The following is a 25,288-nucleotide window of genomic DNA, read 5'->3' as shown; positions in this document are numbered from 1 at the left end:
TTTAAAGTAATAAAAACCTACACAAAGCAATTTCTGTTATTTCCCACATTAGAAATGTAAGGCTATCTAACCCTCTCGGTCTATTTCAAGTAAGCCTTAAGTTTCACTTAAGGTTTTTATAACCTCTCCATCAGCAATTTTGGGTGATGCATTGGAAGGTTCCTTTAGGTTGTGTGTGTGGGATTTATATAGAGAAAATGACGGCCTTGGTGTAAACTCAGAGGTTTAAAAACACCAGATCAGAGAGAGAGGCAGCTCTGTCAAAGCTCAGCCATGATGTGCACGTTTAAGCCCATGTTTCAGCAGCTGTGGCCGACAGGAATACGAAGAGAACTCTGTTTGACTTCTCTGCTTTTTTTTCCACGTCTTCTGAAAGAATTTAAGTGGTTACCATCAAGCAGAACAGAAAAGTGAACGCAGCAGTTTCTTCCCCCCTTTTCACTGCATAATAGAGTTCATATGAGGCAGCTACAGTTTGGTGCATCTGTGGGTGACTTTCTATATTCAATAATGTTTTTTATGGGATTCATGCAGTTTTGCCAACAATGTGACCAAGCAGGGATTATGTTTCGACTGGACTGTTGTCTGAATGATGGGTTTAGATACAAAAATATGCTTAAATTAGGTATCAGTGCCCAAATGTTTGTGTTTTATTACAACAAACAATCACCTTTTAATTCATTTGAATATTTCCTTTCTATTTTTTCGGTGGGTTTTATTGAATCAATATGTGAGATGTTGATAGACTCCTACCAAACAAAAAAATAAAATGATGATGCTAAGCTCCAGGAGATGGGATCTGGAACCCAAGCTATGCATAGAGGTGAGTCCTTGTTTCAAGTGGAGGAGTATTTGGGGTCTTGTTCACGAGTGAGGGACGGATTGAGTGTGAGATCAATAGAGAGATCGGTGAGACGTTAGTAGTGATGCGGTCATCGGACTGTCGTGGTGATGAGGGAGCTGAGTCTGGGGGCAAAGCTCTCCATTTACTGATCAATCTACGTTCCCACCCTCTCCTAGAGTCATGAGATGTGGGTAATGACGGAAAGGACAAGATTGCAAATACAAGCGTCCGAAATGAGTTTCCTTCGCCGGGTGGCTGGGCGTTACCCGAGAGGGGCTCGGAGTAGATCGTTGCTCCTCCACGTCGAATGGTGCTAGCTGAGGTGGCTTGGGCATCTGTTCTAGATGGCTCCTGGTCGCCTCCCTTGGGAGGTGATGTAGGCATGTCCCATTGGGAGGAGGCATTGTGGAAGGCCCATGACACGCTGGAGGGACTATGTCTCTGAGCTGGCCTGGTGTCGCCTCGGGGTCCCCCCGGAGCAGCTGGAGGAGGTGTGTGTGGATCAGGAAGGGCATCTCTGATTAGACTGCTGCCTCTGTGACCCTGCGCCGGATAGAACGGAATAAAATGGAATGGAATGCTAAGCTTCAATATCAGTAACGCATTGGGAATGAAAAGGCTGTATTGGGAGATCTGTTTTGGTTAACAACCCTAAAATCAAAAATGTCGTTCCTCCTATTAACATATATGCTAATAAAAAGTGTTTTTAATTGGATAATATGGAAATATATGAGAAATAAAATGTTGTTGGGCTATTATTTGGCTAAATTGTCTCGCCAAGTACTTTCTTGACAAGAACAGAGGAAGTATGTACCTGGAGAGAACGATAATAAATATGTGTCAGTTTGAGCTGAAATGTACTCACCTCACGCATGGCTCAGCTGGACCTGCATTTCCCCTCAGTCTCTAGAAATAATCATTATTCCACTACTAAATGAAAAATAATTAATATTTTAATAACAGAGTCAGATAAAGATATTACAAATGAAAGTTTTCTCAAATAAAACAAAAAAAGGACCGCCATCAGAGCCAGCAGTACTTCACACATGATCAAGATGGCTACTGCAGACAGCCTAACATTAGCGCTGGCTGCCGCTTGCCTCGAAGTTTCTGTTGGTTGCCACGGTTTAAGTTTCGCCCTTAATCAGTCAGCGTGCCATATAGTAAAGCTTAAAAGTATAATGTTCTCACCTCAAGTGATCTGAAAACATACTTTTGTAGAAAAAGAGCAGAAGAAAAATGTACTTTAACTTAATACTCTGAGCTCTGGGAGCAAGCTTCTGCAGCAGTGCATGCTGGGACATGTCGGACATGTCGGTCTAAGTAACGCACAAGTCTTTCCTGATGCATGCTCGGTAAAGAGGGCAGGGCGAGAGCAACAGGCTACTGTAGTATTTTGTCAGTTCTCATTCTTGTGTTCTTGGTAATTGGAAGAGTGATGAGGCTGAGGCTGGTGGTGTCTCACGAGCACAGGGCAACGCACAAGTGCACTTAATAAGAAATGGCCTAAAGGTTTAAAAATTGATTCCTGGGTGCGTTTACCAATTTCAATGGTAATATGTCACAGTTCTGGAAGTGAAAGTGTCCAAACAGTCTTATAAAAAAATGTATCTTCACTATGAAGTACTGACTATTTCTCAGTTCAACAACTGAATATGTTCCGTCTTTTTTTGTATTTTGACGTCACTTCTTAACGTCCCTCCTTCCCTGTCTTCTCCCCAGTTCTCTCTTTTTGGCTCTCGCTCCACAAGCAGAGCTACCAACCCTCCCTCCTCATCCTCTCGATCTTCTTCTCCTGGGATCCATCCAGCCACGGTCGGGAAAAGGAGAGATCGAGTTTCCGCCTCTGGTTCGGTCACCCTAAGCAAAGCTGAGTTCCTTGAACGTGTGCGTCACAGTAACCAGGCCTGCCAGCAGGGGGAGTTTGCCCTGGCTGTTCGTCTCTACACTGAAGCCCTCACAGCGGATCCACAAAACTGTATCCTGTACAGCAACCGATCGGCAGCTTATCTGAGGCTTGGACAGTACAGCAAGGCTCTGGATGATGCAATCAAAGCTCGACTCATTAACCCTAAATGGCCCAAGGTAAGAGCTTTGACCTTTGATGACTCTTGGATGAGTAATTGAAATGAACGTTTGGGGAAGGTTGTAAGAGTCTTAATTATATCTGCATCCAGATTTTTATCAATTTCATTGCATATGTTGTGCTTCTTTAATTTTAGGGGGTTGTGGCACAGAGTTTGCTGCAATCCTTGATTTATGGCCTGTTTGAATAGTCTGGATTTTAATGTTTAGATAGCGAAAAAGCAAAAATGTATGCAGGAAGAATGTACAATGCTAAAAATGCTAATACAAAATGCTAAAAGTTGCACAGTTGAGCAGAAGATTGCAGCTCTGAGTTTCTCCACTGTTGTGTTTTAAAATGACTGCAAAGAGAGTTGTCTGACTAAAGGCTGGTTTTTGCTCAGAAACCAGGTCGTCTGCATGTGTGTCACAGTTAACAGAGATATGCCCTGCCCCCTCCGCAGTCACTCTGCTGCACCTCTCCAAAATTGTAGGTGACCGCAGACAGGAGGCCTCTGATTGGTCAAATCTACATCTGATCTACACTATCTGTATTTCTTGTTTGGTATGTTACTGGCGTGTTTTGTTTGTATGACCGCCATTGTGGGAAACGACTCATGAAGATGGACCAGTAGGAGAAGAGCGAGGTGCGTGAGAACGCTGGGACCCTTTTTCCACCTGGATCCCCGCTCTTTTTAACACTCATGTCCCTCCGTTGTCGCACAAACTTGCCCCCACTTCCTCACCGCATCGGCCGTATCTAGACCCACAGCTAGTTCATGATTGTCCCTCTTGCGTTGTGGCGTAGAATAACATAGCGCAGACCACGCTTCAATATTGGGAATAAATCAAAAATATCTGCAACAAGCTCACAGCGACACACTGCTGCACGAGGATAACCAGCCCTTTAGTCTCTACAATTTAAGTAAAAAGGATATAAAAAAGGATATATAGATTCGTAGATTGATTGGAATCTATATATCCTTTTTTATATCCTTTTTACTTAAATTGTAGAGACTAAAGGGCTGGTTATCCTCGTGCAGCAGTGTGTCGGATATAAAAAGGATATATAGATTCGTAGATTGATTGGAGGGTGGCGGCCGGGGGAGGGGACCCTGGCGGTCCGATCCTCGGCTGCAGAAGCTGGCTCTTGGGACGTGGAATGTCACCTCGCTGGTGGGGAAAGAGCCGGAGCTAGTGTGTGAGGCTGAGAGGTTCCGGCTAGAAATAGTCGGTCTCACCTCAACACATGGTTCTGGTTCTGGAACCAGTCTCCTTGAGAGGGGCTGGACATACTTCCACTCTGGAGTTGCCCACGGTGAGAGGCGCCAGGCAGGAGTGGGCATACTTGTTGCCCCCCATCTCGGTGCCTGTACGTTGGGGTTTACCCCGGTGAACGAGAGGGTAGCCTCCCTCCGCCTACGGGTGGGGGGACGGGTTCTGACTGTTGTCTGTGCTTACGGGCCGAACAACAGTTCAGATTACCCACCCTTCTTGGAGTCCTTAGAGGGGGTACTGGAGGGTGCCCCTCCTGGGGATTCCCTTGTTCTGCTGGGAGACTTCAACGCTCACGTGGGCAATGACAGTGAGACCTGGAGGGGCGTGGTTGGGAGGAATGGCCGCCCTGATCTGAACTCCAGTGGTGTTCTGTTGTTGGACTTCTGTGCTCGTCATGGATTGTCCATAACGAACACCATGTTCAAGCATAAGGGTGTCCATATGTGCACATGGCACCAGGACACCCTAGGCCGCAGTTCGATGATCGACTTTGTCATCGTTTCATCGGACTTGCGGCCGTATGTCTTGGACACTCGGGTGAAGAGAGGTGCTGAGCTTTCCACTGACCACTACCTGGTGGTGAGTTGGCTCCGGTGGTGGGGGAGGATGCCGGTCAGACCTGGCAGGCCCAAACGTGTTGTGAGGGTCTGCTGGGAACGTCTGGCGGAGTCCCCTGTTAGGCGGAGCTTTAACTCCCATCTCCGGCAGAACTTCGAACACATCCCGGGGGAGGTGGGGGACATTGAGTCCGAGTGGACCATGTTCCGTTCCTCCATTGTCGAGGCAGCTTATCTGAGCTGCGGCCGCAAGGTTGTCGGTGCCTGTCGTGGCGGCAACCCTCGAACCCGTTGGTGGACACCTCTGGTGAGGGATGCTGTCAGGTTGAAGAAGGAGGCCTATCGGGCCTTTTTGGCCTGTGGGACTCCAGAATCAGCTGATGGGTACCGGCGGGCGAAGCGGCATGCGGCTCGGATGGTTGCTGAGGCAAAAACTCGGGTGTGGGAGGAGTTTGGAGAGGCCATGGAGAAAGACTTCCGTACGGCTCCGAAGCGATTCTGGTCTGCCATCCGGCGTCTCAGGAGGGGGAAGCAGTGCAGCACCAACACTGTTTATAGTGGGGATGGTGTGCTGCTGACCTCGACTCGGGACGTTGTGGGTCGGTGGGCAGAATACTTCGAAGACCTCCTCAATCCCACCAACATGTCTTCCATTGAGAAAGCTGGGCCTGGGGACTCTGGAATGGGCTCTCCAATCTCTGTGGCCAAGGTCGCCGAGGTGGTTAAAAAGCTCCTCGGTGGCAGGGCCCCGGGGGTGGATGAGATCCGCCCGGAGTTCCTCAAGGTCCTGGATGTTGTAGGGTTGTGTTGGCTGACACGACTCTTCAACGTTGCATGGACATCGGGGGCAGTCCCCCTGGATTGGCAGACTGGGGTGGTGGTCCCCCTGTTCAAAAAGGGGGACCGGAGGGTGTGCTCCAATTACAGGGGAGTCACACTCTTAAGCCTCCCCGGCAAGGTCTATTCGGGGGTGCTGGAGAGGAGGGTCCGTCGGATAGTCGAACCTCGGATTCAGGAAGAGCAGTGTGGTTTCGGTCCTGGTCGTGGAACGCTGGACCAGCTCTACACCCTCAGCAGGGTCCTGGAGGGTGCATGGGAGTTCGCCCAACCAGTCTACATGTGCTTTGTGGACTTGGAGAAGGCGTTCGACCGTGTCCCTCGGGGGGCCCTGTGGGGGGTTCTCCGGGAATACGGGGTGCCGGGCCCTTTGATACGGGCTGTCAGGTCCCTGTATGACCGGTGTCAGAGTCTGGTCCGCATTGCCGGCAGTAAGTCGGGCTCATTTCCGGTGAGAGTTGGACTCCGCCAGGGCTGCCCTTTGTCACCGATTCTGTTCATTACCTTCATGGACAGAATTTCTAGGCGCAGCCAAGGTGTTGAGGGGATCCGTTTTGGTGGCCTTAGGATTGCGTCTCTGCTTTTTGCAGATGATGTGGTCCTATTGGCTTCATCAGGTCGTGATCTGCAGCTCTCGCTGGATCGGTTCGCAGCCGAGTGTGAAGCGGCCGGGATGGGGATCAGTGCCTCCAAATCCGAGGCCATGGTCTTGAGCCGGAAAAGGGTAGAGTGCCTTCTCCGGGTCAGGGGGGGTGTCCTGCCCCAAGTGGAGGAGTTTAAGTATCTTGGGATCTTGTTCACGAATGAGGGAAGAAGGGAGCGGGAGATCGACAGGCGGATTGGTGCAGCGTCTGCCGTGAAGCGGGCGCTGTACCGGTCCGTCGTGGTGAAGAGAGAGCTGAGTCAAAAAGCGAAGCTCTCGATTTACCGATCGATCTACGTTCCTACCCTCATGTATGGTCATGAACTCTGGGTCATGACCGAAAGAACGAGATCGCGGATACAAGCGGCTGAAATGGGTTTCCTCCGTAGGGTGGCTGGGCTCTCCCTTAGAGATAGGGTGAGAAGCTCGGTCATCCGGGAGGGACTCGGAGTAGAGCCGCTGCTCCTCCACGTCGAGAGGAGCCAGTTGAGGTGGCTTGGGCATCTGTTTAGGATGCCACCTGGACGCCTCCCTGGTGAGGTGTTCCGGGCACGTCCCACCGGGGGGAGGCCCCGGGGAAGACCCAGGACACGCTGGAGAGACTATGTTTCTCGGCTGGCCTGGGAACGCCTTGGGGTTCCTCCTGAAGAGCTGGAAGAAGTGGCTGGGGAGAGGGAAGTCTGGGCCTCCCTTCTTAAGCTGCTGCCCCCGCGACCCGACCCCGGATAAGCGGAGGAAGATGGATGGATGGATGGAGATTGATTGGATCTTTTCTTAATGCTGTGTCTTTGTCTTCATTTTTTAATAGAATAGAATATAAAATTCCTTTATTGTCCAACAATGGGGAAATTCTGGTGTTTACAGCAGCAAGAAGATTATAGAAAAATGGTCACATAAATGTGGACCTTAGAAAAGTGAATAAGAAAATAGAATAAGGAATAAGAGTTGTCTTTTATCTTGATGTTCTGATAGGAGGCTCTGGGATGGATTGAGTACAACATGGAGTTGCGGTAGATCAGTGTATTTAACAAATATTTATTGGCCAAACAGTTTCTTCACTAAGAGTTATTGCAGGATAATTCGGCTGTATTTAGTAGGCACCGTCTGGTGTTCAGATAGTGCCGTGGCACTGCCAGCAGATGGCGCCACATTTATATCTGCTCATCACACCCGGTGCTGGAATTCAATTTAGGCTAAAAAAAGGACCAATGCCTGGTGTATATAACCCTATTTTGTAACGATGAAATAATTTTTTGCTTTTATTGTCTTGGTATACACAGTAACAGTAATGGACCTATGCACCACTGATGAGATGTTTCAAAAAAGTTATGTAGTTAGGAGAGTTATACAGTTATGGAGATTTCTCACAGTTTATCTTGCTTATTTGACACCAATTTCTTTCATAAAAAAAAGACTAAATGAGGACTTAGGAGCATTTCCATGTGAGAAACACATTTTATGTTAGATGATAGATAAAAACTGTTGGGTCTCACTGTACATTTTTGTTTTCATGATGAGACAAACAGTAAAAGTCCTGAATCAAAACACTTCAACAGAAAATATCAAAAATACACAGATAAAGCTCAAACTGCTTCTCTTTATATGAAGTGATTCTTTTTATCAAAACAGTAAAAAAGTCAGAGAATATACCCAGAGAGTCTTTCAGATCCTTTCAGAGAGGAAAGTGGGGAGTCTGAGGACTGAGGCCACCTCAGTCGGGACAGCTGGGGCCCGGCCAGCTTCCTTTCACTGTGAGAGAGAATGGACGGAAGTGGTGTTTGGGTGTGTATCTGAGCAGCGCTTGTGTGTGTGAGTGTGAGATAGATTTGCACGGCTGTTATTTTGTTTTGGAAACCCTGGCGAGGCCTTGGCCTGAGTTTGGTACTTAAAGACAATACCAGAAGCAGCATTCCTGTGTCTGTGTGTGTAAGTGTGTGTGTCTGCAGCGGTGGCGGTGCCATTGCAGGGAGCTCACTACAGCATTCGCTTTGGGTCAAAGCGAAGGTCAGCGCTGATGAAGTACCAAAAAACAGGGAATCTTTCTCAAAGCAAGACATTTACTTCTGCTTCAATTCCTTCTTTCTGCCCTTCAGTCGGCCATCTTTGCCTTCTCCTTTCCTGCTTTTCTTCTTCTATGCTGGCCTCCCACACTTTGTCGCATTTCTGCCACTGCTCTCTTTTCAATCGGCAAAAGGAGCTCAAACACGCATCATCTAGATGGATCGCACACAAACCGATTCATCGGTCATGGGAACGGAGCGTTGGAGCTGGTCAGAAGTCACTGAAGATTGTGTGCTTATCTGGATAACAACGGCGTGCTGAGTGGCAGAGCTTCTTTGCATTTTAATCTTGCTTTTGTTTCATGAAGTCGAGGCAAAGATTTTAGAAAGCCTTTGTGTTTCTTTGTGATTCAAACGAGGCTAAAACACAAGTAAACCTGCTGCAAGAGGGAAAGGCTTTCCTTTGACGAAGAAGATTTTATAAGCTTCTACAGACTGTTTTTTCAAGTGTTTGGCGTCATCTATGCACACATGCTTTTAGTTGTTTTTAAGAGCAGGTTAATTCTCTGGAAGCACAGCTCAGAGAGCTGAAGTGCAGCCTTCTGGTCTCTAACAGTCTGATTGAATTTCTAGCCTCCCAGGTAAAGTTACATTAAACCTGTGTCGGCCGTTCAGCTCCACATGGATCCATTTCTGAATGAGGAAGCTGTTTTATTCCGTCATATGAGAAAAACAATGGACATTTCTGGCCTTCATTAACCAGAGAATCAAATAAACCCAACCCCAGCATAGCTCAAATTAAGTGAAAATACACCTATTTCCAGGAATTGACTTACTTATACTTCATTTTTTGTTGTGTCTTAGATTATATAAATCAGCTTTTAAGAAAATTCCACCTAAAAATAAGTGCAATAATCTTCCAGTCAGTAAGACAAATGCATTTGGTAAGACATATTGTTTTGAGAAAATATATCTTGATTCTTAGAGGGATAAGTTGGGAATACAGTCTGAACGTTTGCGTTCTCTGAAATAGAAGCTAAAGTGACCGAGGCGCTCAGATGAGGCGGCTAATTTGATGGATGTCAGTAGTTCAATTCAGTTTACAGAGACAATTCAACCAGATCATACATCTATCTAAGGAAAAAAACAGTGGATTGCATCGACTCATTGACTCAAATGCAATCCCTCACGCTGAGCATGCCTGTAGCGAAAGTGGAGAGGAAAAACTCCCTTTTAACAGTTAGAAACCTCCAGCAGAACCAGGCTCAGGGTGAGCGGCCATCTGCTGAGGCCGACTGGGATTTAAGGAGATAGAAGCAGAGATACAAAAGGCAACTTTCAACCAGCTTCACAGGCGGCCCCTTCCAGGACACACACAGCCACAGTAAGAGAAACAGGACTACACTGAAAAACAGGCAGAGCTCAAACATCTATCAACAAAGGTGTTGATGGCAGCAGCACAGCTGATATTTCTCTCCAGGACGGAGTCACAGCCAAGCAGGAACATCCTTATTGATAGTGATATTAGTGATAGCAATGCTATTCTTTGTCTCTACTGTCAACAAAAGTATAATTAATCTGATCTTACCTTGATGCTGTTGGCCTGTTGGTGTTTGTTAGGAACAGGAATTTACTTTTCATTGATGTTTTTGCGCAAGCCTCTTCGTGCCGTTCAACAGCAACAGTCATTACTTTCCTGGAGTTTTTCCACAATCTCTCAATGTTTACATTTGCAAACCCTCGCAAGAAGGAAATTCTGCATCGCCATGTTTTCCACACGGATCCGTCCACGTAGTTACACATTTTCCCCTTTCGCGCAGACTCCATGAAGAGAAACATGGAAGTCCAAAATGACATAATGATATAGTATTTCCAAAAGCTGGCACCAGGTTTGTTAAAATCTGCTCATTTCTCCTGCTGCTGAAATTCTATTTAGGCTCAGAAAGGATCTAAAAACTATCGGAACAGATGTTTGGTGCATATAACCTTATTTCATGGGGATGTGATGGTTTGAGTCTCTTTTGCAAATGCCTATAATGTGTCATGCACCTTTAATAAGATGTCAGAGAAAAGTTATGATGAGACTGTTTTCACAAACTTAACTCAGTGCTGTTAACTGCCTGTCAGCTGGCTGAACGAAGGCAAATGTTTTATCCACTCATAAAAGACTAACTGGGAACTTTAGAAGCATTTGAGAAATTACACAAAAGTAGAATTTCTTTTTTTCAGGAACTTCCTAAGCTAATTGGTTATTCTGAATCTCATATGGGAGTTACACGAAACTGAATACAAATGTATGTTTTAGATTTTAATTTTGTTATTCTTCCAGAGAGCCACAGTTTTTTATTCACTAGCCAGTGAAAAATAAAATGGGATTTATAAGTTTCATGTGAAATCATTTGATAAGTTGACGAAGGAAAAAGATTTTCAAATGAAGTCAGTTGTTGGGGAAAAGCTGTATTTGTATGTGTTTAATAACCTGTTAAACTTTGAGAGCAGAGTTTTTCCAACTGAACTTTAAGCCAACCTCATCACAAACGCTTTCAGGCACAAGTTGAGTTTGGTTCAGCTGGATGTTAAACTTTGGGGTTTACGCAGAAGGAATCGGTGCGAATCATCAGGGAAGGTCTGCGCCGGTCTCTGCTCTGAAGTGGAGGCAGACCAGATGGCAGGCCGCTCTGCCTGTTTACAGAGCAGCCTGAGGAGTTGGCCCCGCATCGCTCAGGATCACTCTGTCATTAAGAAACTTCTCTCTGACCACATGCAGCAAAAAATATTACTCACGTACATGCAAAGAAAGTTTTGTTGCTTCAAGTGGGATGAGAGAGGGTTTGCTTTGGAAGCCTCCCCACATGAATCAGTCTGAATTATAATGAGATCAAACTGAGGGGTTTCCCCCCATTTCAGGTTCATTTAGTGCTGTAAACTCAAATGCTGGTTTGCTGATGTTTGTGGCGTGAATGAAACGTGTCGTGGAAATCTTTGGGTCAGCGGGGTAATCCAGGAACATGAGAGCATGAGAGGGGAGAGAAAAGGAGAGAGGAAGGATTTTCACTTATATTCTGAACACATCTTTTAATCTTTCTTTGATGTTTTCTTTTCAAATTTAAAGATTTTTTACAAATTAAACATTTGCTAAAACTAGGGCGGAAACAATTCATGGGATTAATCATGATTAATTGATTATTGAAATAACTGTTCATCGATTAATCGTTAACAGGAGTATAGAGACTCTAAAATGTGCCTTTTAGCTGACAGAGAAACCCATTTACAGCAGCAATTATGCCAGAATTGTGATAAAAAATTATGTTAACATTTTGAAATAAAGATAAAAAAAAAAAAATCATTTTTGTCTGTCAGTATTCAGAAGTCCTCAATTGGAAAAGTTGTAGTTTCACCTTGTTTAATTTTGCAAAAAATCTTCTCTAAGGAACCAAAAAAATAATTTGACAGGCAGCAGTCGACACATTTATAAAATTATCGTTAGTTGCAGCCCCAGCTGAAACCATGGAGAGTTAAATGTTGATTGAGTCCCAGAATGACCAGTTTTTCATCTTTCCAGATGTGAAAACTAACAGGTTTTCGTTTCCCAGTGTTGGACTCCACTCTACGGCGATGACTACCAGCTATTTACAGAATGCATCATTTTTACATATGGGGTTCTGTTTATTCTCTGTGTTAGTTGGTCCAATCAGCTGCTACACAACTGTAATGGTAACATATAGGGCTGAAACAATCGGATTATCGATTATTGAAATAATTGTCAACTAATTTAGTAATCAATTAATCAATAACTGGAGTATAGAGACTCTAAAACATGCCTCTAGCTGACAGAGCAACCAACTCAAAGCGGCAATTATACCAAGATTGTGAAAAGATATGTATGCATTTAAGACAAAAATATTTTTTCATCTGTCAATATGCTCTATACAGAACTCCTCAAGTGGAAAAGTTTTAGTTTTACCTAGTTTCATTTTGCAAAATTTTTTCATCAAGGAACCTTTAGCTATCCGATTATTAATCAGAAAAATAATTGACAGATTAACACAGAAAGTGAAATGTTGAATGAGTCAGAAATTGGCCAGTTTTTGAGTTTTTCAGAGGGGAAAACTATCAGGTTTTAGTTTCCCAGTGTTGGACTCCACTCTACGGTGATGACTACCAGCTATTAACAGATGTAACTTTTTTAGAGTTCTTTAATGTTTATTCTCTGTGTTAGTTTGTCCAAACAGCTGCTACACAGCTGTAATGGTAACATGTAGGGCTGAAACAATCGGATTAATCGATTATTGAAATAATTGTCAACTATTTTAGTAATCGATTAATCAATAAATGGAGTATAGAGACTCTAAAACATGCCTTTAGCTGACAGAGCAACCAACTCAGAGCGGTAATTATACCAAGATTGTGAAAAGATATGTAAACATTTTGCATTTAAGGTAAATATATTTTTTCATCTGTCAATATGCTCTATAAGTTTTAGTTTCACTTGGTTTAATTTAGTAAAAAAATGTTCTTTAAGGAAGCGTTGGCTATCCAATTATTAATCTAAAATATATTCAAAGATTGATTTGCAAAATAATCGTTAGTTGCAGCCCTAGTAACATGGATATTGTACAATAAAGGAGCGTTAAAACTGGTATAATTTTTTAAAGGTGTATAATGGCTGAGGGTGTCGAGGTTTCTACTGTGCCAACCCGTGGATTTACTGAACCTGGAAATGATTTAAAGTCTAAACCAGATATTAATACACACTCTACTAAAAAGACTTAAAGAAAATATTATGTTATAGATCAGTTCACAACACTGAAATCATTTATATTTTGTGAATGAAAAAGGTAATCTGTGTTTTTTTTTTTCTTTTTTAAGAATAATAAGAATTTTAAACACAGTAAAGTTCCACAGTTCAGAAGGCACCAGAAGATGATGTCATGGCTTTGTTAGGTTCTGATTGGTTTAAAACCTTTGAGTCTATAGAAAGTAAACATGCAGATTTATGATAAAGCCTCAAGAGATTCATTAGAAGATCAAAAGAAACCAGCTGAACCACGAGGAAGAGAACAAGGCCTTCCCAACTGAAGGTGCTGCATCAGTCTGTTTAAAATATGAATGAAATTAAATGATTACAATTAAGTGTTGATTAATGATTGATTAGAATATTTTTTCATTCGATTAACTGAACAGATAATCTAAAATCAGAGCTCTATCAAAGATAATGTCTACTTCTTTGAAACCAATTGATAGACAGTATAGTCAGACCAAGATAACCTGTCTGTTAATGATAGTTTGACGTCTCTGTTTATTGGAAATTATGTGTTTCACAATTTTATTCAACCTTTGTCATCAATGAACAAGCAGGTTACAGTTTTTTTTTTTTTATAAAATATATCATATATTAAGTTTATATGTAAGAAAACCTTTTTTTTTTTTTTTATTCACGAGTCCAAATAAAGTACATCAGCAACCAGTAAAGGTTTGGAGACATTTTTAATCATAATCCGTTACTTTAATCAGAATGTAACACTAAAATAAAATGAGGCTTTTATGCATCCATGCTAGATATTGAATTTTAAATAAAAAAAAAGAAAAAAAAAAGAAAAATTCTCCATTTTAAAATCTACAGTGTTTTTTGAAGTAGAGAATAACAAACGTTCAATTTGGTATAAAGACAATTTCCAGATTCACATATTTTATAAAACACCTGAACTGACCATTTGTTGTTTTTTTCTTTCTTTTTTCTGTCTTAATGAGTGCAGTGGGCTTTATGCTGCCCTGCAAGGCTTTAAACCTGGGTTTGAATGGAAACAAAGCCATTCTAAAGCACATATCAAGGAGCTCATTTTAAGCCTGGATCCATATTTATTTCTGATTCTGTTCATGGTGAAGAATCCTGCTTCACAGCAGCAGGTTGAGCCAAACATGCTCAGAATGTTCAGGGTCATCTTTGAGCACCATTTCACTTTTCTGTCACCAGTTCACCACAGTTCTTCCAGCAGTAAACACTTTCTCTGCTCTCTTTTTCTCATCATCTTCTCCTTCTTTCCCATTGCCCGGCTTGCCACAGGTTTGACCCAGACTGACAGCAGCTCATTGGTTAATTTGGATCACGAGCAACCTGGTGCCGGACGCTCTGAAGGGCTTTACCGTATTAACAGGAGAAGCAGTGCAAGTGAAATTAGACACTGTCGTCGGACAACATGCGGTAATTTATAAATGTTTTAAATCAGGTTGGTTAAGATTAGCCAGCAGGTGGGTCTGGATCTGGATCCCGGTCTGCTAATCCATGACCTCTGACCTAGCACAATGAATTGGTAAAATATAATGATGGACCATTGTTTACAAGTCAGCATATCATAGAAATAATATTTAGCCCGTTCATTTTGATGCAAGGGAAACCTGTTTTTTATTAGAATGGCTGCTTAACAGGTAATAACTATTCGATCAATAATATCACTCATTTTAGATCAATTCATTGATCGTTACCTTCCATCTCTATTTTAAACGATACATCACATGAGAACGCCTAACGATAGCATCCAGGAAGGAGACAGATGGTTTCCCAGAGGGAAAGGTGTTTCACTTCATTAAAATATTTAATCAAATTTAACTGAGACTCTTAAAGACCTTAATGTTTGGAAACACGTTCTGTAATTTAGTGAAATAATGAACCTCAGAATACCATCCCTCTCTGGATCAGTGTGACTTGTTCTGCCGTATGAGCCTCTGTATACGATGTCATTTCATTAATTTTATACCATTTCTAACAACATTCTAATTCTAATTCTTTTTATGTTATTGTTTGTTTTTAGTTTTTTTTTTTTTTGGGGGGGGGGGTCTTCTTTTTACTGCACAGTTTTAAAACACTGATGTTATGCTTTATGTCTCTAAATCCTGCATTGTTTCGCTCACTAAGAGCCATGTCCCACGTTTACTGAAAAAAACTAAAGTTATTAAACTGTAGTGAAATAAAACATCATTATGTCACAAGGTTTGTTCTGTGAATGAAGAGGGTTTTTGTAGGAACCACTAGAGAGCAGCACTGGCATGTGAAACTGTCTCTACAGTCACATAGAAAAGCTTTCCTTGTGTTAAAGTGACAGAGATGCCCTAGCATGACCTTTGCTGCTTTGTGGCTTAAGTCCACAAACACACAAACCCTTTAATCCATCCCAGGTGAGCGAGTTCTCCACAAATACGTTTCAGAAGCTGCTCAGGAGCTTTTTTTGATGTCTTCTTGGCTCTAAGTGTTTTTCTCTCTGTCTTTTGTTTCTCCCAGTATTCCTAAAACACATCTCTCCCATTAACTCCACCAGCAGGAGGGCCGGCTGGAGCTTCTTTGCATCTTTCAGAGATTGAGTGGACCTTTTTGATAGGTTCCCATGAGGAAATGGTGCAGATAAAACAATTTAACATGCTCACTCTCCGTCTCCTATTGCCACGACACTTCTGTAGAATATAAGGCAAAACATTTCCGGTATTCAGGAAACACAAAAACCAGTTTGAACTGGCTACAAAAACTGCTTAATTAGTTGACTAACACCAATTTTTTTAAAGCTGATATCTATACTGATTATTTTGACATCAGTCTAACCAATCACCGGTTTGTGCTGCCAATATATTTAAAAGTATTGTGGAGGATTTTTGCAGAGTTTTTAAAATATCTGTCCTCCCCACTTTAAAAAAAAACATGCGTGCGAGAGCATGCACAAGGAGAAATGGCCTTGTGCATGCACTCGCACGCATATATTTGTTAAAGTGGAAAGAAAGGTGAGCTTCAATAACTGTCTGAAGCTGTAGCTCACCACTGATATACACCTGAAAGTGCGCATGTACAGAAAAAGATGGCTAACACGACGAGCACGTAGGACGGCCTTACGTAAACATATCACTAACGATTATGAGGACCACTTATTTAGATGATCCACCCGGAAATATCTGTTTAACAGTTGCTGTTCTAATACTATATAGAGCGGCGACTATGTAGTGGACTTAAAGCTACAGTGTGTAATAATTACAGGGATATACAGTCAGAAATGTAATATATTACACATAACTATGTTATTTATCATCACCTATGAGCTCAGCCTCTTAACCTTAATATTTGCGTTGCCTTAGAATTTGTTATTTATAATTACATAGGAGCGGGTCTCGCAGCCATGGAGGCAGACATCTTTGCGCTACGGCAGCGCAGAGCAAACAAACTAGCGATTGCGAGATCGCCCATTACGCTCGAAAGTAACTACGGCAAGTTGAGAGAGATGAACTGAGACGGTACTGAACACACAGACTAATGAAATACTATCTGTAAAATTATCTATGTAAACAAACCTCATCACTTGAGAAAGTAGGTGATGCGGACGTCGTGGAAGACATTTTGTCCCCTAACGCTCGCCGTACTGTTGGGGGGGAGAAGCGGTGGGGAGGGGATGTTCATGTTGCTGCGGTCTGCAGTCTGAACGTTAGATGTCGCTGAAAATTACACACTGTAGCTTTAATAGTGAACTCAGTTAACTGACTGTTCAGACAGATGATCACTACTTTTTGCTCCATTGGTCACGTAACTCCTCCTCCACTGCACGGTGCCTGCACCTTCTTTGTTATTAGTCGCCGCTGTCGGGTAGCGACAGCCTATGGCTGTGACAGCAAATCCCATAATGCTTTGCGCAAAGAGCTCTCCATGCAAAATCTCATAAATACTTTATTTTTAATTTATATAACACAAGATTAATAGGGGAAAATGAATCACAGGACACCAAATGGGGGTCACTATAAAATGTACAATTCAATGTCTCCTTAAATAATAGAAATACATTTTATATGATGATATAAAAAGTAAACTTACCTTAGTAAAACTATATATATTTGAAAATGAAAATGACTTTTTAGCTTTAAATTAGCGGATGACTTAGTTGAAATATGTTTTTCTATAACCTATTAATAAAATCTTTTATAATTCCAAAGGCTTTAGAACCACAATTATTAAGATTATTTGCAGACATTTGAGATGTAGTTGATTTCTCTAAACTCTAGTCTGTTGGTGGCAGGTCTTTTTTTGTCGCCACTGATGGACTTCTCTGAAAACTATGCCATTTTTTTTTATTTTTCTGCAGCCTTGTAGTGTGGGAGCTGAGGAGGGGGAGAACCCAGGAGAGAGATCAGATTAACACTGGAACAAATGACTTTAATAACGGACCGTTTATTGCTATTTTGAGGTGGCAGAGTTCTGGTCGAGCTTCGCTTGTTTTATTTGAACACTTAATAAATGGGATGTAGGTTACCCGTCTTCCCCGAGCTGCTGCTATGAAGGTGATTCTTCTCGGTTCAAAGAGCGCTGCTGCTGTTTGCAAGATATCAAAGCATCTGTGTAGCTTTCATGTTTGGGCTCACATCAAATTTAAAAAGCCATGACAGGTGACTGACTGTTGTTACAACCTGAAAAAAAAAGGGTTTGTGGGTAGGAGAAGTGGACCACATACCTGAAAAGGTCAAAAGACACATTGGAACTGAACTGAATTTTTCCTTGGCCTACTTGAGAGATACAATATTTTGAGTGTGCCTTTTCTCTGCCTAAATAGGGGTGATTATTTAGAGCTAAGTTTTGGAGTTAAGAATAGGGATGATGGAAAGCAGTTGCCTCCCCAGTCTAGACAAGGTTGAAGGGAGGGTCATGAAAGATAAGACTGATGTCACTCATCCTCCTTCATGTCGTGAATGGGAGACCTGTTGCGAGTGTTTATCTGGCTAAAATGTATGTCCTTGATGAATTGAATTCCCACGTTTTTCTTAGTAATAACCAAATGTTTAAGTGTGAGAAAGTTCTTTATGCAGGGGGTGGGTTGGTTCCCCAGGGGGGAACGTGTGTGTTGGGATTTGTAAGGTATAAATGTATTTATCTGAGGTCAGTCAGAGCTCTATCTCTCAGTCTGAGGACGTTAAATAAATTTGAACCTCTTTTCTTGCATGAAATGCCTCGGTCTCAGCTTCCTAACTTCACATAAGTCACAGATGGTGATTGTGAAATCAATCCAGTCCAATTTAACATCAACAAGGAGAGCATACATTAAATTCTATGGGCTTTTTAAACCTAAAATACACATATATATATATATATATATATATATATATATATATATATATATATATATATATATATATATATATATATATATATATATATATATATATATATATAATGCCATCCAGAAATAAAACTTAAGAAAAAAACTTCAACAAGAGAAGGTTTAGAGGATAACTTTGCTATTTTCTCAGATTTCATTTATTGAAGTCAAGGCAGTGTGGTCTGTGAAATGCAATAAAACAAAAAGATATTTATAAAGCAGCTTGAAAGGAATCATGAAAAAAAGTTTTTTTTATTTAAGAAAAAAAAACCCTGGAAAGAATACAATCATGAAGAACACACAATTTAAGAAAACAGCAAAGTTAGTCCCCCAAACCCCTTTTTTGTTTAATTAAACTGTCTATGTTTCATTTCCAGATTTCATTTTCTTTTTTAAATTGACTTGTAGTTAACTTGTTGTTTCTAAAATTGGTGTCATTTGCTTGGAACAATAATGGAACAAAATTTACTCCATAAAAAAAGTCAGCTATATTAGAAGCCAAAGTGCGAAGATACCAAATGATGAAAAAACGCCCTTTGAATTCTCACATCTCTCCTTAAAAAAAGTCTCTATATATAAAGTCCTTTTGCAGAAAGTTTGGATTTAAAATGTTGCCTTTTCCTTTAGTAAATCTGCACCAAATCGTGTTGTCAGAGTGTCTTGGCATCGAGGATGTAGGATGTATTTACTGGTGGTTAAATAGATGGTGTTTCAGCTTGCATCCAGCCAGTCAGGGGTCAAAGGCCAGTGATTCTGGCCACTGCCCTGGTCTTTTGGCCCAGCTTAAAAAAAGAAAAAAAAAGAAACAATTGCAACTGCAAACAAAATAAAAAAAATATGGTTTTACGAGCCAACCTTCTATGAATCCAACCATGTCTCTATCCAATTTGGTAGCTCCTCCTGCCAACGGTAAATACAGTATCATTAAAAACCAAAAAAACAACCTCTGAGTGTTTCTTCTTTGACTCACCAGAACAAAATAAAAAAGAAAAAACAATTCAAAGGTATTTTTTCCTAAAGTTTGGCAGCAATTGAAGTAAAAAAAAAAAAAAAACGGACACATTTAACATAGCAGGAACTGGTTATCAGAACCAATCAGTATGTAAAGCTGTGCTTAAGCTCTCCTATTTAAAACAAACACAATTATAGGCTCATCTGTTTGGCTTCTCCTCAGCGACCGCATGCAGGATCTACCACCGATTGTTTGTCTGAGAAAGGCTTCAGGGAAGATTATTGATCATAATTATTTTTAAAATGAAGAAAATGTCATGTATTGTCAAATAGTGTTAACAGGGAAATGTGTCAGCGTGGCACGGCACAGTGTGAAGCCATCAAAGGATTAGAGAACGGAGAGCTCAGCAGTTTCCCTGTCAGATAGGGTTAATTCTCTCCTGAATGTTTCCTGCTTATCTTTAACCCCTTCAAATTAAATTATGCATTCATGGGTTTAAGTGGAACTCTTCAAAAGCTCTATGGGCTTTTCTGTCATGCTGTGTGTCTGCGGGATGTGAAACAGAAATTCAAGACAAAGCTTTTAAGCACAGTTTTGCTTTAAATGTTTATCCATTTAGCTTAATTCAATACGTATAGATGCCTTTAATTCAGCAAATTGATGTTCGATAAATAAAGTTTAGCTTTAATTAAAAGTATCAGACACTGGGTTACATGTTTAAATTTGGGGTTTGAAATAATGGTCCCATCACATTTGAGTGAGATACTGTAATCAAACAGCATCTACCACAAAGCTCAGGGAATTTAATGGTGATATCTAAGGCAGGTACTAACAATTATTTTGCAAATTGATTAATCTGTTGATTACGTTTTTGATTAATAGATTAATATTCGGAAAGCCAAATGTCTCTTGGAGAAGACTATTTACTAAATCAAACAAGGTGAAACTACAACTTTTCCACTTGACGAGGATGGATAAAGCATGTCGACGGACGAAAAAGATTTGTTTTTATCTTAAATGCAAAATGTTAATTTTTTACAATCTTGGTATAATTACTGCTCTAAATGGATCAATCTGTCAGCTAAAGACATGCATAAGAATCTCTGTACTCCAGTTACCAATTAATCTATTACTAAATTGGTTGATGATTATTTCAATAATCCATTAATCATGATTAATTCGATTGTTTCAGCTCTAGTGATATGAGATAATCATAATACTTTATGTAATTCAGTTTGTATACAGTATATAACACCAACTCACCTTATTGCATAAAGCAGGCTCCACTGTCCTACATGTTTAAGTTGTTTTTCTGCCCTTTAGACATCTGACCTGAATAAAAAATAAAAAAAAATATTTTTTTATGGCTGCAGGGTAGGTAATACAATCATCTGAATCAGGTTTTCTTGAGCACATTTAAAATAAAGGACAGTGGGCCCTGAAATCCAGGGTTAAGAAATCCTGCCTAAAGGGACTTTGCAAACAAAACATGCAAATGAATCCAATCGTAAAGACAAATTCTAGGTCATTAGTAGCCTAGTAAACTAGCCCCACCCGCCAGCGGCCAAAAGATTTTTGCCTGCGAGTGGTCCAGCCTCGATCAATGCCCCAGGCCCTAGAACTGGCTGGCCAATCACCAAGCAGAATGTCTAGATGCAAAGCTGCGCAACACTGAAGAAAGCACAACAGTAGCATGCACTGCGGCAGCAGTAGCTTTCAATGGAATGCTCCATTGAAAGTTAAAAGTCCTCTTTCTGTTTCTGTTGTTCGATAAAAATATGTTTTAAAGCTAACCGCAGCCCGGGCTAACCACTCATTGGTCAGAGCGTTGGCCAATAGGGACAGACATGGTTTGAAAAACAACCGGTTGTTCTCATCAACAATCTTCTGATGTCTCATTCATCGTGGCCAGACTAAATTACACCTTTCACCTCCCATTTAGTCTGGTTTATCAGGCTAGATCATTAGCACGCTATCAAAAAATTATGTTGTTATGAAAAAATGCATACAAGTATTTAAACTGGTAGAAAAGTTTAAATTCAAGGAATCCAGTAGTTTGCAATGTGTGACTTGCTTAGTTCAAATTCAGGGGCTGAGTCTGCCGAAGGCCAGTTTGTAGGCCGATTATGTTATAATGTGGCGCCGAGGCCTTTTCGAAATGGAAGACTCTGTAATGCAGAGGAAGAAGGGAAATGGCGCTGAACAGTGGTGAATATTGTAAGTGCAGTTTAATAATCTAATAATATATACGTATGTAAATAGTTCCATCTGAAACTAATGAAAATAGTTGTTTCAAATAGTTATTGGGTCAGATACGTGGCGGGAACCATTTGGTTTATTGAAAAGTTTTATCTGTACCTGTGCAAATGGGTTTGGCTGAGATTAAAGCACAGATTCCAAAATAAGTTCAGTGTGGGTACAATAAATCTGATATTCGCCACAACAGTACTGCTGTTGAAGCTCCTTGACAATGTAATTAGCACAAGTATCCATTCTTTGGCTGATTTGTGTGTCAACTTTCACAATTGTCGTTCAACTGAACAAAATGAAACCGGATAACCATCATTTACTGATTTGTTACCTTCTCAGTTTATTTAAAATCAGCACGTACTTTGACTCACAATGGCATCTGTTCCTCTGAGCTAATGGCTAAGAAATAATCAAAATGATTAATTGATTGATCTCACATTGGAGAAATTTACCTCTGCATTTAACCCATCTCATTGGGAAGCACTGAGCTGCCATCGTGCGGCTCCTGGGGAGCAGTGTGGGGTTAAGGGCCTTGCTCAGAGACCCAGAGTGGCAGTCTGTGGGAGTGGGGCTTGAATTCAGAATCTCAGGCTGGTTGCCACGGTCCTCTAAACATTGGAACTTTTTGTTGAATTACACACTAAATCAGTAAATGGGCCATATAGTGATGCTTAAAAGTATAATGTTCTCACCTTAAAGTCATAGGGAAATGGCTGTTCCAAACTTTGCATTTCCAAATTCTCCTGAGTGGTGCACAAATTTACACGAGTGAATATAGTGAATGTGTTTGGTCATTTATCAAGAGGGTAAGATTGTTGTGGCGGAAGGTTCAAGCAAGTTTGGTTGTGCCTTCTACACCACTTTTACACTTGGTTTGGTGTAGAAGGCTTCCAGCCGTACATGGTTGAGCCCTTGCCTCGCAACGCTGCCAGTTCTGTTAGCTCTACGCCTGCTGAAGACACAGACGTCCATCACCGTGAAAACTGGGACGGAACTCAATGGGAAATGAAATGATTCTTATTTCAACCGTTGCGTATATTAGCTGCAACATATGAAGCAAGATGGTATGACCGAAAAAAATCATTTGACAGATGACTGTTGATAAATGATTGGCCAAATTTAGGTGTACAAACTGATGTATAACTAACTGGCCTGCATAAGATAACGAAAAAAAAAAAAAAAAAAAAAAAAAGATTTTAAGACAGACATTTATATACCGGTACATGTTTGAGCCAGAATGATTTCAGATATAAATATCATTGCCCTACGACTTTAAACATACTGTTATCGAACAACTGCAACAGAGAACCTTTAACTTAATACTCTGAGCTCTGTGAGCGCTCCAATGAAAGCTGCTGCTGCCGCAGTGCATGCTGGGACAGCTGTCAATCTAGGAATGGACAAGGGGAATCATATATTTTAGCCACCATGATGATCTTTATGAAATTTATTTTCTATTTAAATTTTTATCTAATAATTTACAAATATTCCCAAAAAAAGTTCAAACTAAATGTCTGGAGCAATGCTACTCCAGACATTTGAGAATTAAAATTACATTTCATAAAGATCATTAAAACAACAGTCAGATTTCTTTTACCTATTTTGGATTAAAAAATATAAAATAATAAATGTTTCAAACATGATATAAAAAAAAATAACAGTTTGAAAATTCACAGGATTTGTTTATTTTTTTCCCATGTGTTGGGAGGAACGGATTATAGCAGGTGGCTAAAATATTTGATTTTACTCTCATTACTCTGGCAAATAATGATCAAATGTCCCCAAACCCACAGAGTTTGTTGTTGATGAAGAGAGGAATAAACACAGTTAAAGAATTGCCGGTGGCGGTTGCCAAAGCTGCATGGTGTTATTATAGTTGTCTGGGCAACCACTATGTTTTACATCATGTTGCATCGTTCAGACAATCATGTAGCGTAATGTCACTGGACCTGACTGAAGTTGCCCCCCCACCTTCTACAACTCAGACAAAATTGATGTCAAACCTTTGTGCTGGTTTGTGCAACAAAAATTGTCATTGGTGCTGCTTTGGCTTTGAAGATATTAATGAAAGGTTAAAAGGTCAAAAGGTCAACCAATCCAGCCCACTTTAATGAAATCAGACAAAATTGGAGTCATTCATTTGTGCCGCTATCATTTTAAAGATATGAAGAAATGTTTCTAGAGGTCATCAAAGGTCAACCAGCTCCCCCCCCCCCCACCATCTTCAAATCCTACGAAATCGGTGTCAATCAACTGTGCTACATTTGTGCAGCAAAAATGTTCATTTGTGCTCCTATCATTCTAAAGATGTAAAGAAAAATGTTCCCCCGGGGTCTTTAGAGGTCAACCACTCCCATGGCCCTGCTCACATTTGCAAAAATAAATAACTTTGGTGTCAATCAACTGCTACATTTGTGCTGGTTTGTGCAGCAAATATTTTCATCTGAATGGTGTGGGGGCGAACTTCGCTCAGGTGGTCACTGGCATGGCACCTACGCCATCACTACTAAGCACCGTAAAGAAATATCCGGGAGAGGATCAGTCATGGAGAATGGGGTTATTCCAAGCTTGTTACCAGAGTAAACCTTAATTATCCCCTAGAAGGAAGCACTAATTAAAAGTTCAGCAGCCTCCTACAATAACACCATGTCGACTAATTTTGTTGTGTGGAAAAGCTGATTTATCTTTCTCTTTAATTTCATTAATAAAGCCTCTTAGGCATGGAAATTCGCTGAAATTGCTAACAGATTTTTAAGACTTGGAGAAAAACAATACATTTTATCATTTTATTATGGAAAATAACTAAATAACAACCCTGGCACAAAATGGGAAAATCTCTGCAGCGAGTGATTTTTTTTTTAGTCCCTTCTTCTCACTGACGCCGCTCTAATGGAGGCAGCTGGCTGAATATGACCTTCATAAGAGTCCTGAGGGAGCAGAGCAAGCCCAGCATGCTGCATTCCTGTCAGCCACAAGCCCCTAATAAAGTCCTGCATCACACAGACTGAGGGAACCTGTTGGTGTGGACAGCTTACAACCTTGCCACAAGGCACAAACTAAGCAAATTAGCTATTAGTAAGCTGACTTAATGTGGTCGGCATAAACAGCCCTCACAACCAGTGATCAGTCTTGTATGGTTTCTTTAGCTGCCCTGTTATAATTTAAACATAAAGACATACATAACCCTAACCCAGGCTTTTGACAACTTGTTAGTTTTATAATTAGTGGTTATTTGCATAAATTCTCATGTTGAGCCAATATTGATTCTGTGTTTAATTGGACAACAAATTGACAATTAAAAATAGCATATCTATTGTTGAATTTAATTGCAAAGTTGAACTTTTGAACCAAAAGTTGTTGGTTTTAATTATATTTAGTTTAAAAAAATGTTAAAAATAGACAGCAAATTTCAAAATATGAGTATTTAATTATGTGTAATTTTAACATATTATTGACAAAACTTAACATCAACTATAAATTCTTTATAAAGGTATACTTTTAACTAGGGATGCACGATATTAAGATTTTGGCGGATATCCGATATGCCGATATTTTGTAGCCGATAACCAATATCGATACCGATGTTAAAGCTGGACAAAAATAAGTAGTCATTGAAAATAGCAGTTTTGTTATCCATTTCTGACACTTTGAAAAATAATAAACTCAAATATATTTTCATACGCTGATATCAAATTGATTTTTAAAAACGCGGTATCGATCTATTTCACTTTCAAAATCTCGTGAA

The 25,288-nt window shown here is 40.8% G+C and overlaps 1 protein-coding gene across 1 annotated transcript in view; it reads left to right on the top strand.

The window, feature by feature from the left end:
- LOC119773915 (tetratricopeptide repeat protein 28-like) overlaps positions 1 to 25,288 on the top strand; it is a 198,368-nt gene that overhangs the window by 6,832 nt on the left and 166,248 nt on the right. The window contains exon 2 of the mRNA XM_038271137.1: positions 2,567 to 2,929. Coding sequence (XP_038127065.1) covers positions 2,567 to 2,929 — 363 coding nt within the window. The remainder of the gene's footprint in view (positions 1 to 2,566; positions 2,930 to 25,288) is intronic.

The sequence above is a fragment of the Cyprinodon tularosa genome, unplaced genomic scaffold (genome assembly GCF_016077235.1).
Source record: "Cyprinodon tularosa strain WSP-4 unplaced genomic scaffold, ASM1607723v1 ctg790, whole genome shotgun sequence".
Classification (NCBI taxonomy): Eukaryota; Metazoa; Chordata; class Actinopteri; order Cyprinodontiformes; family Cyprinodontidae; genus Cyprinodon; species Cyprinodon tularosa.
This window is presented reverse-complemented; position numbering and strand designations above follow the sequence as displayed.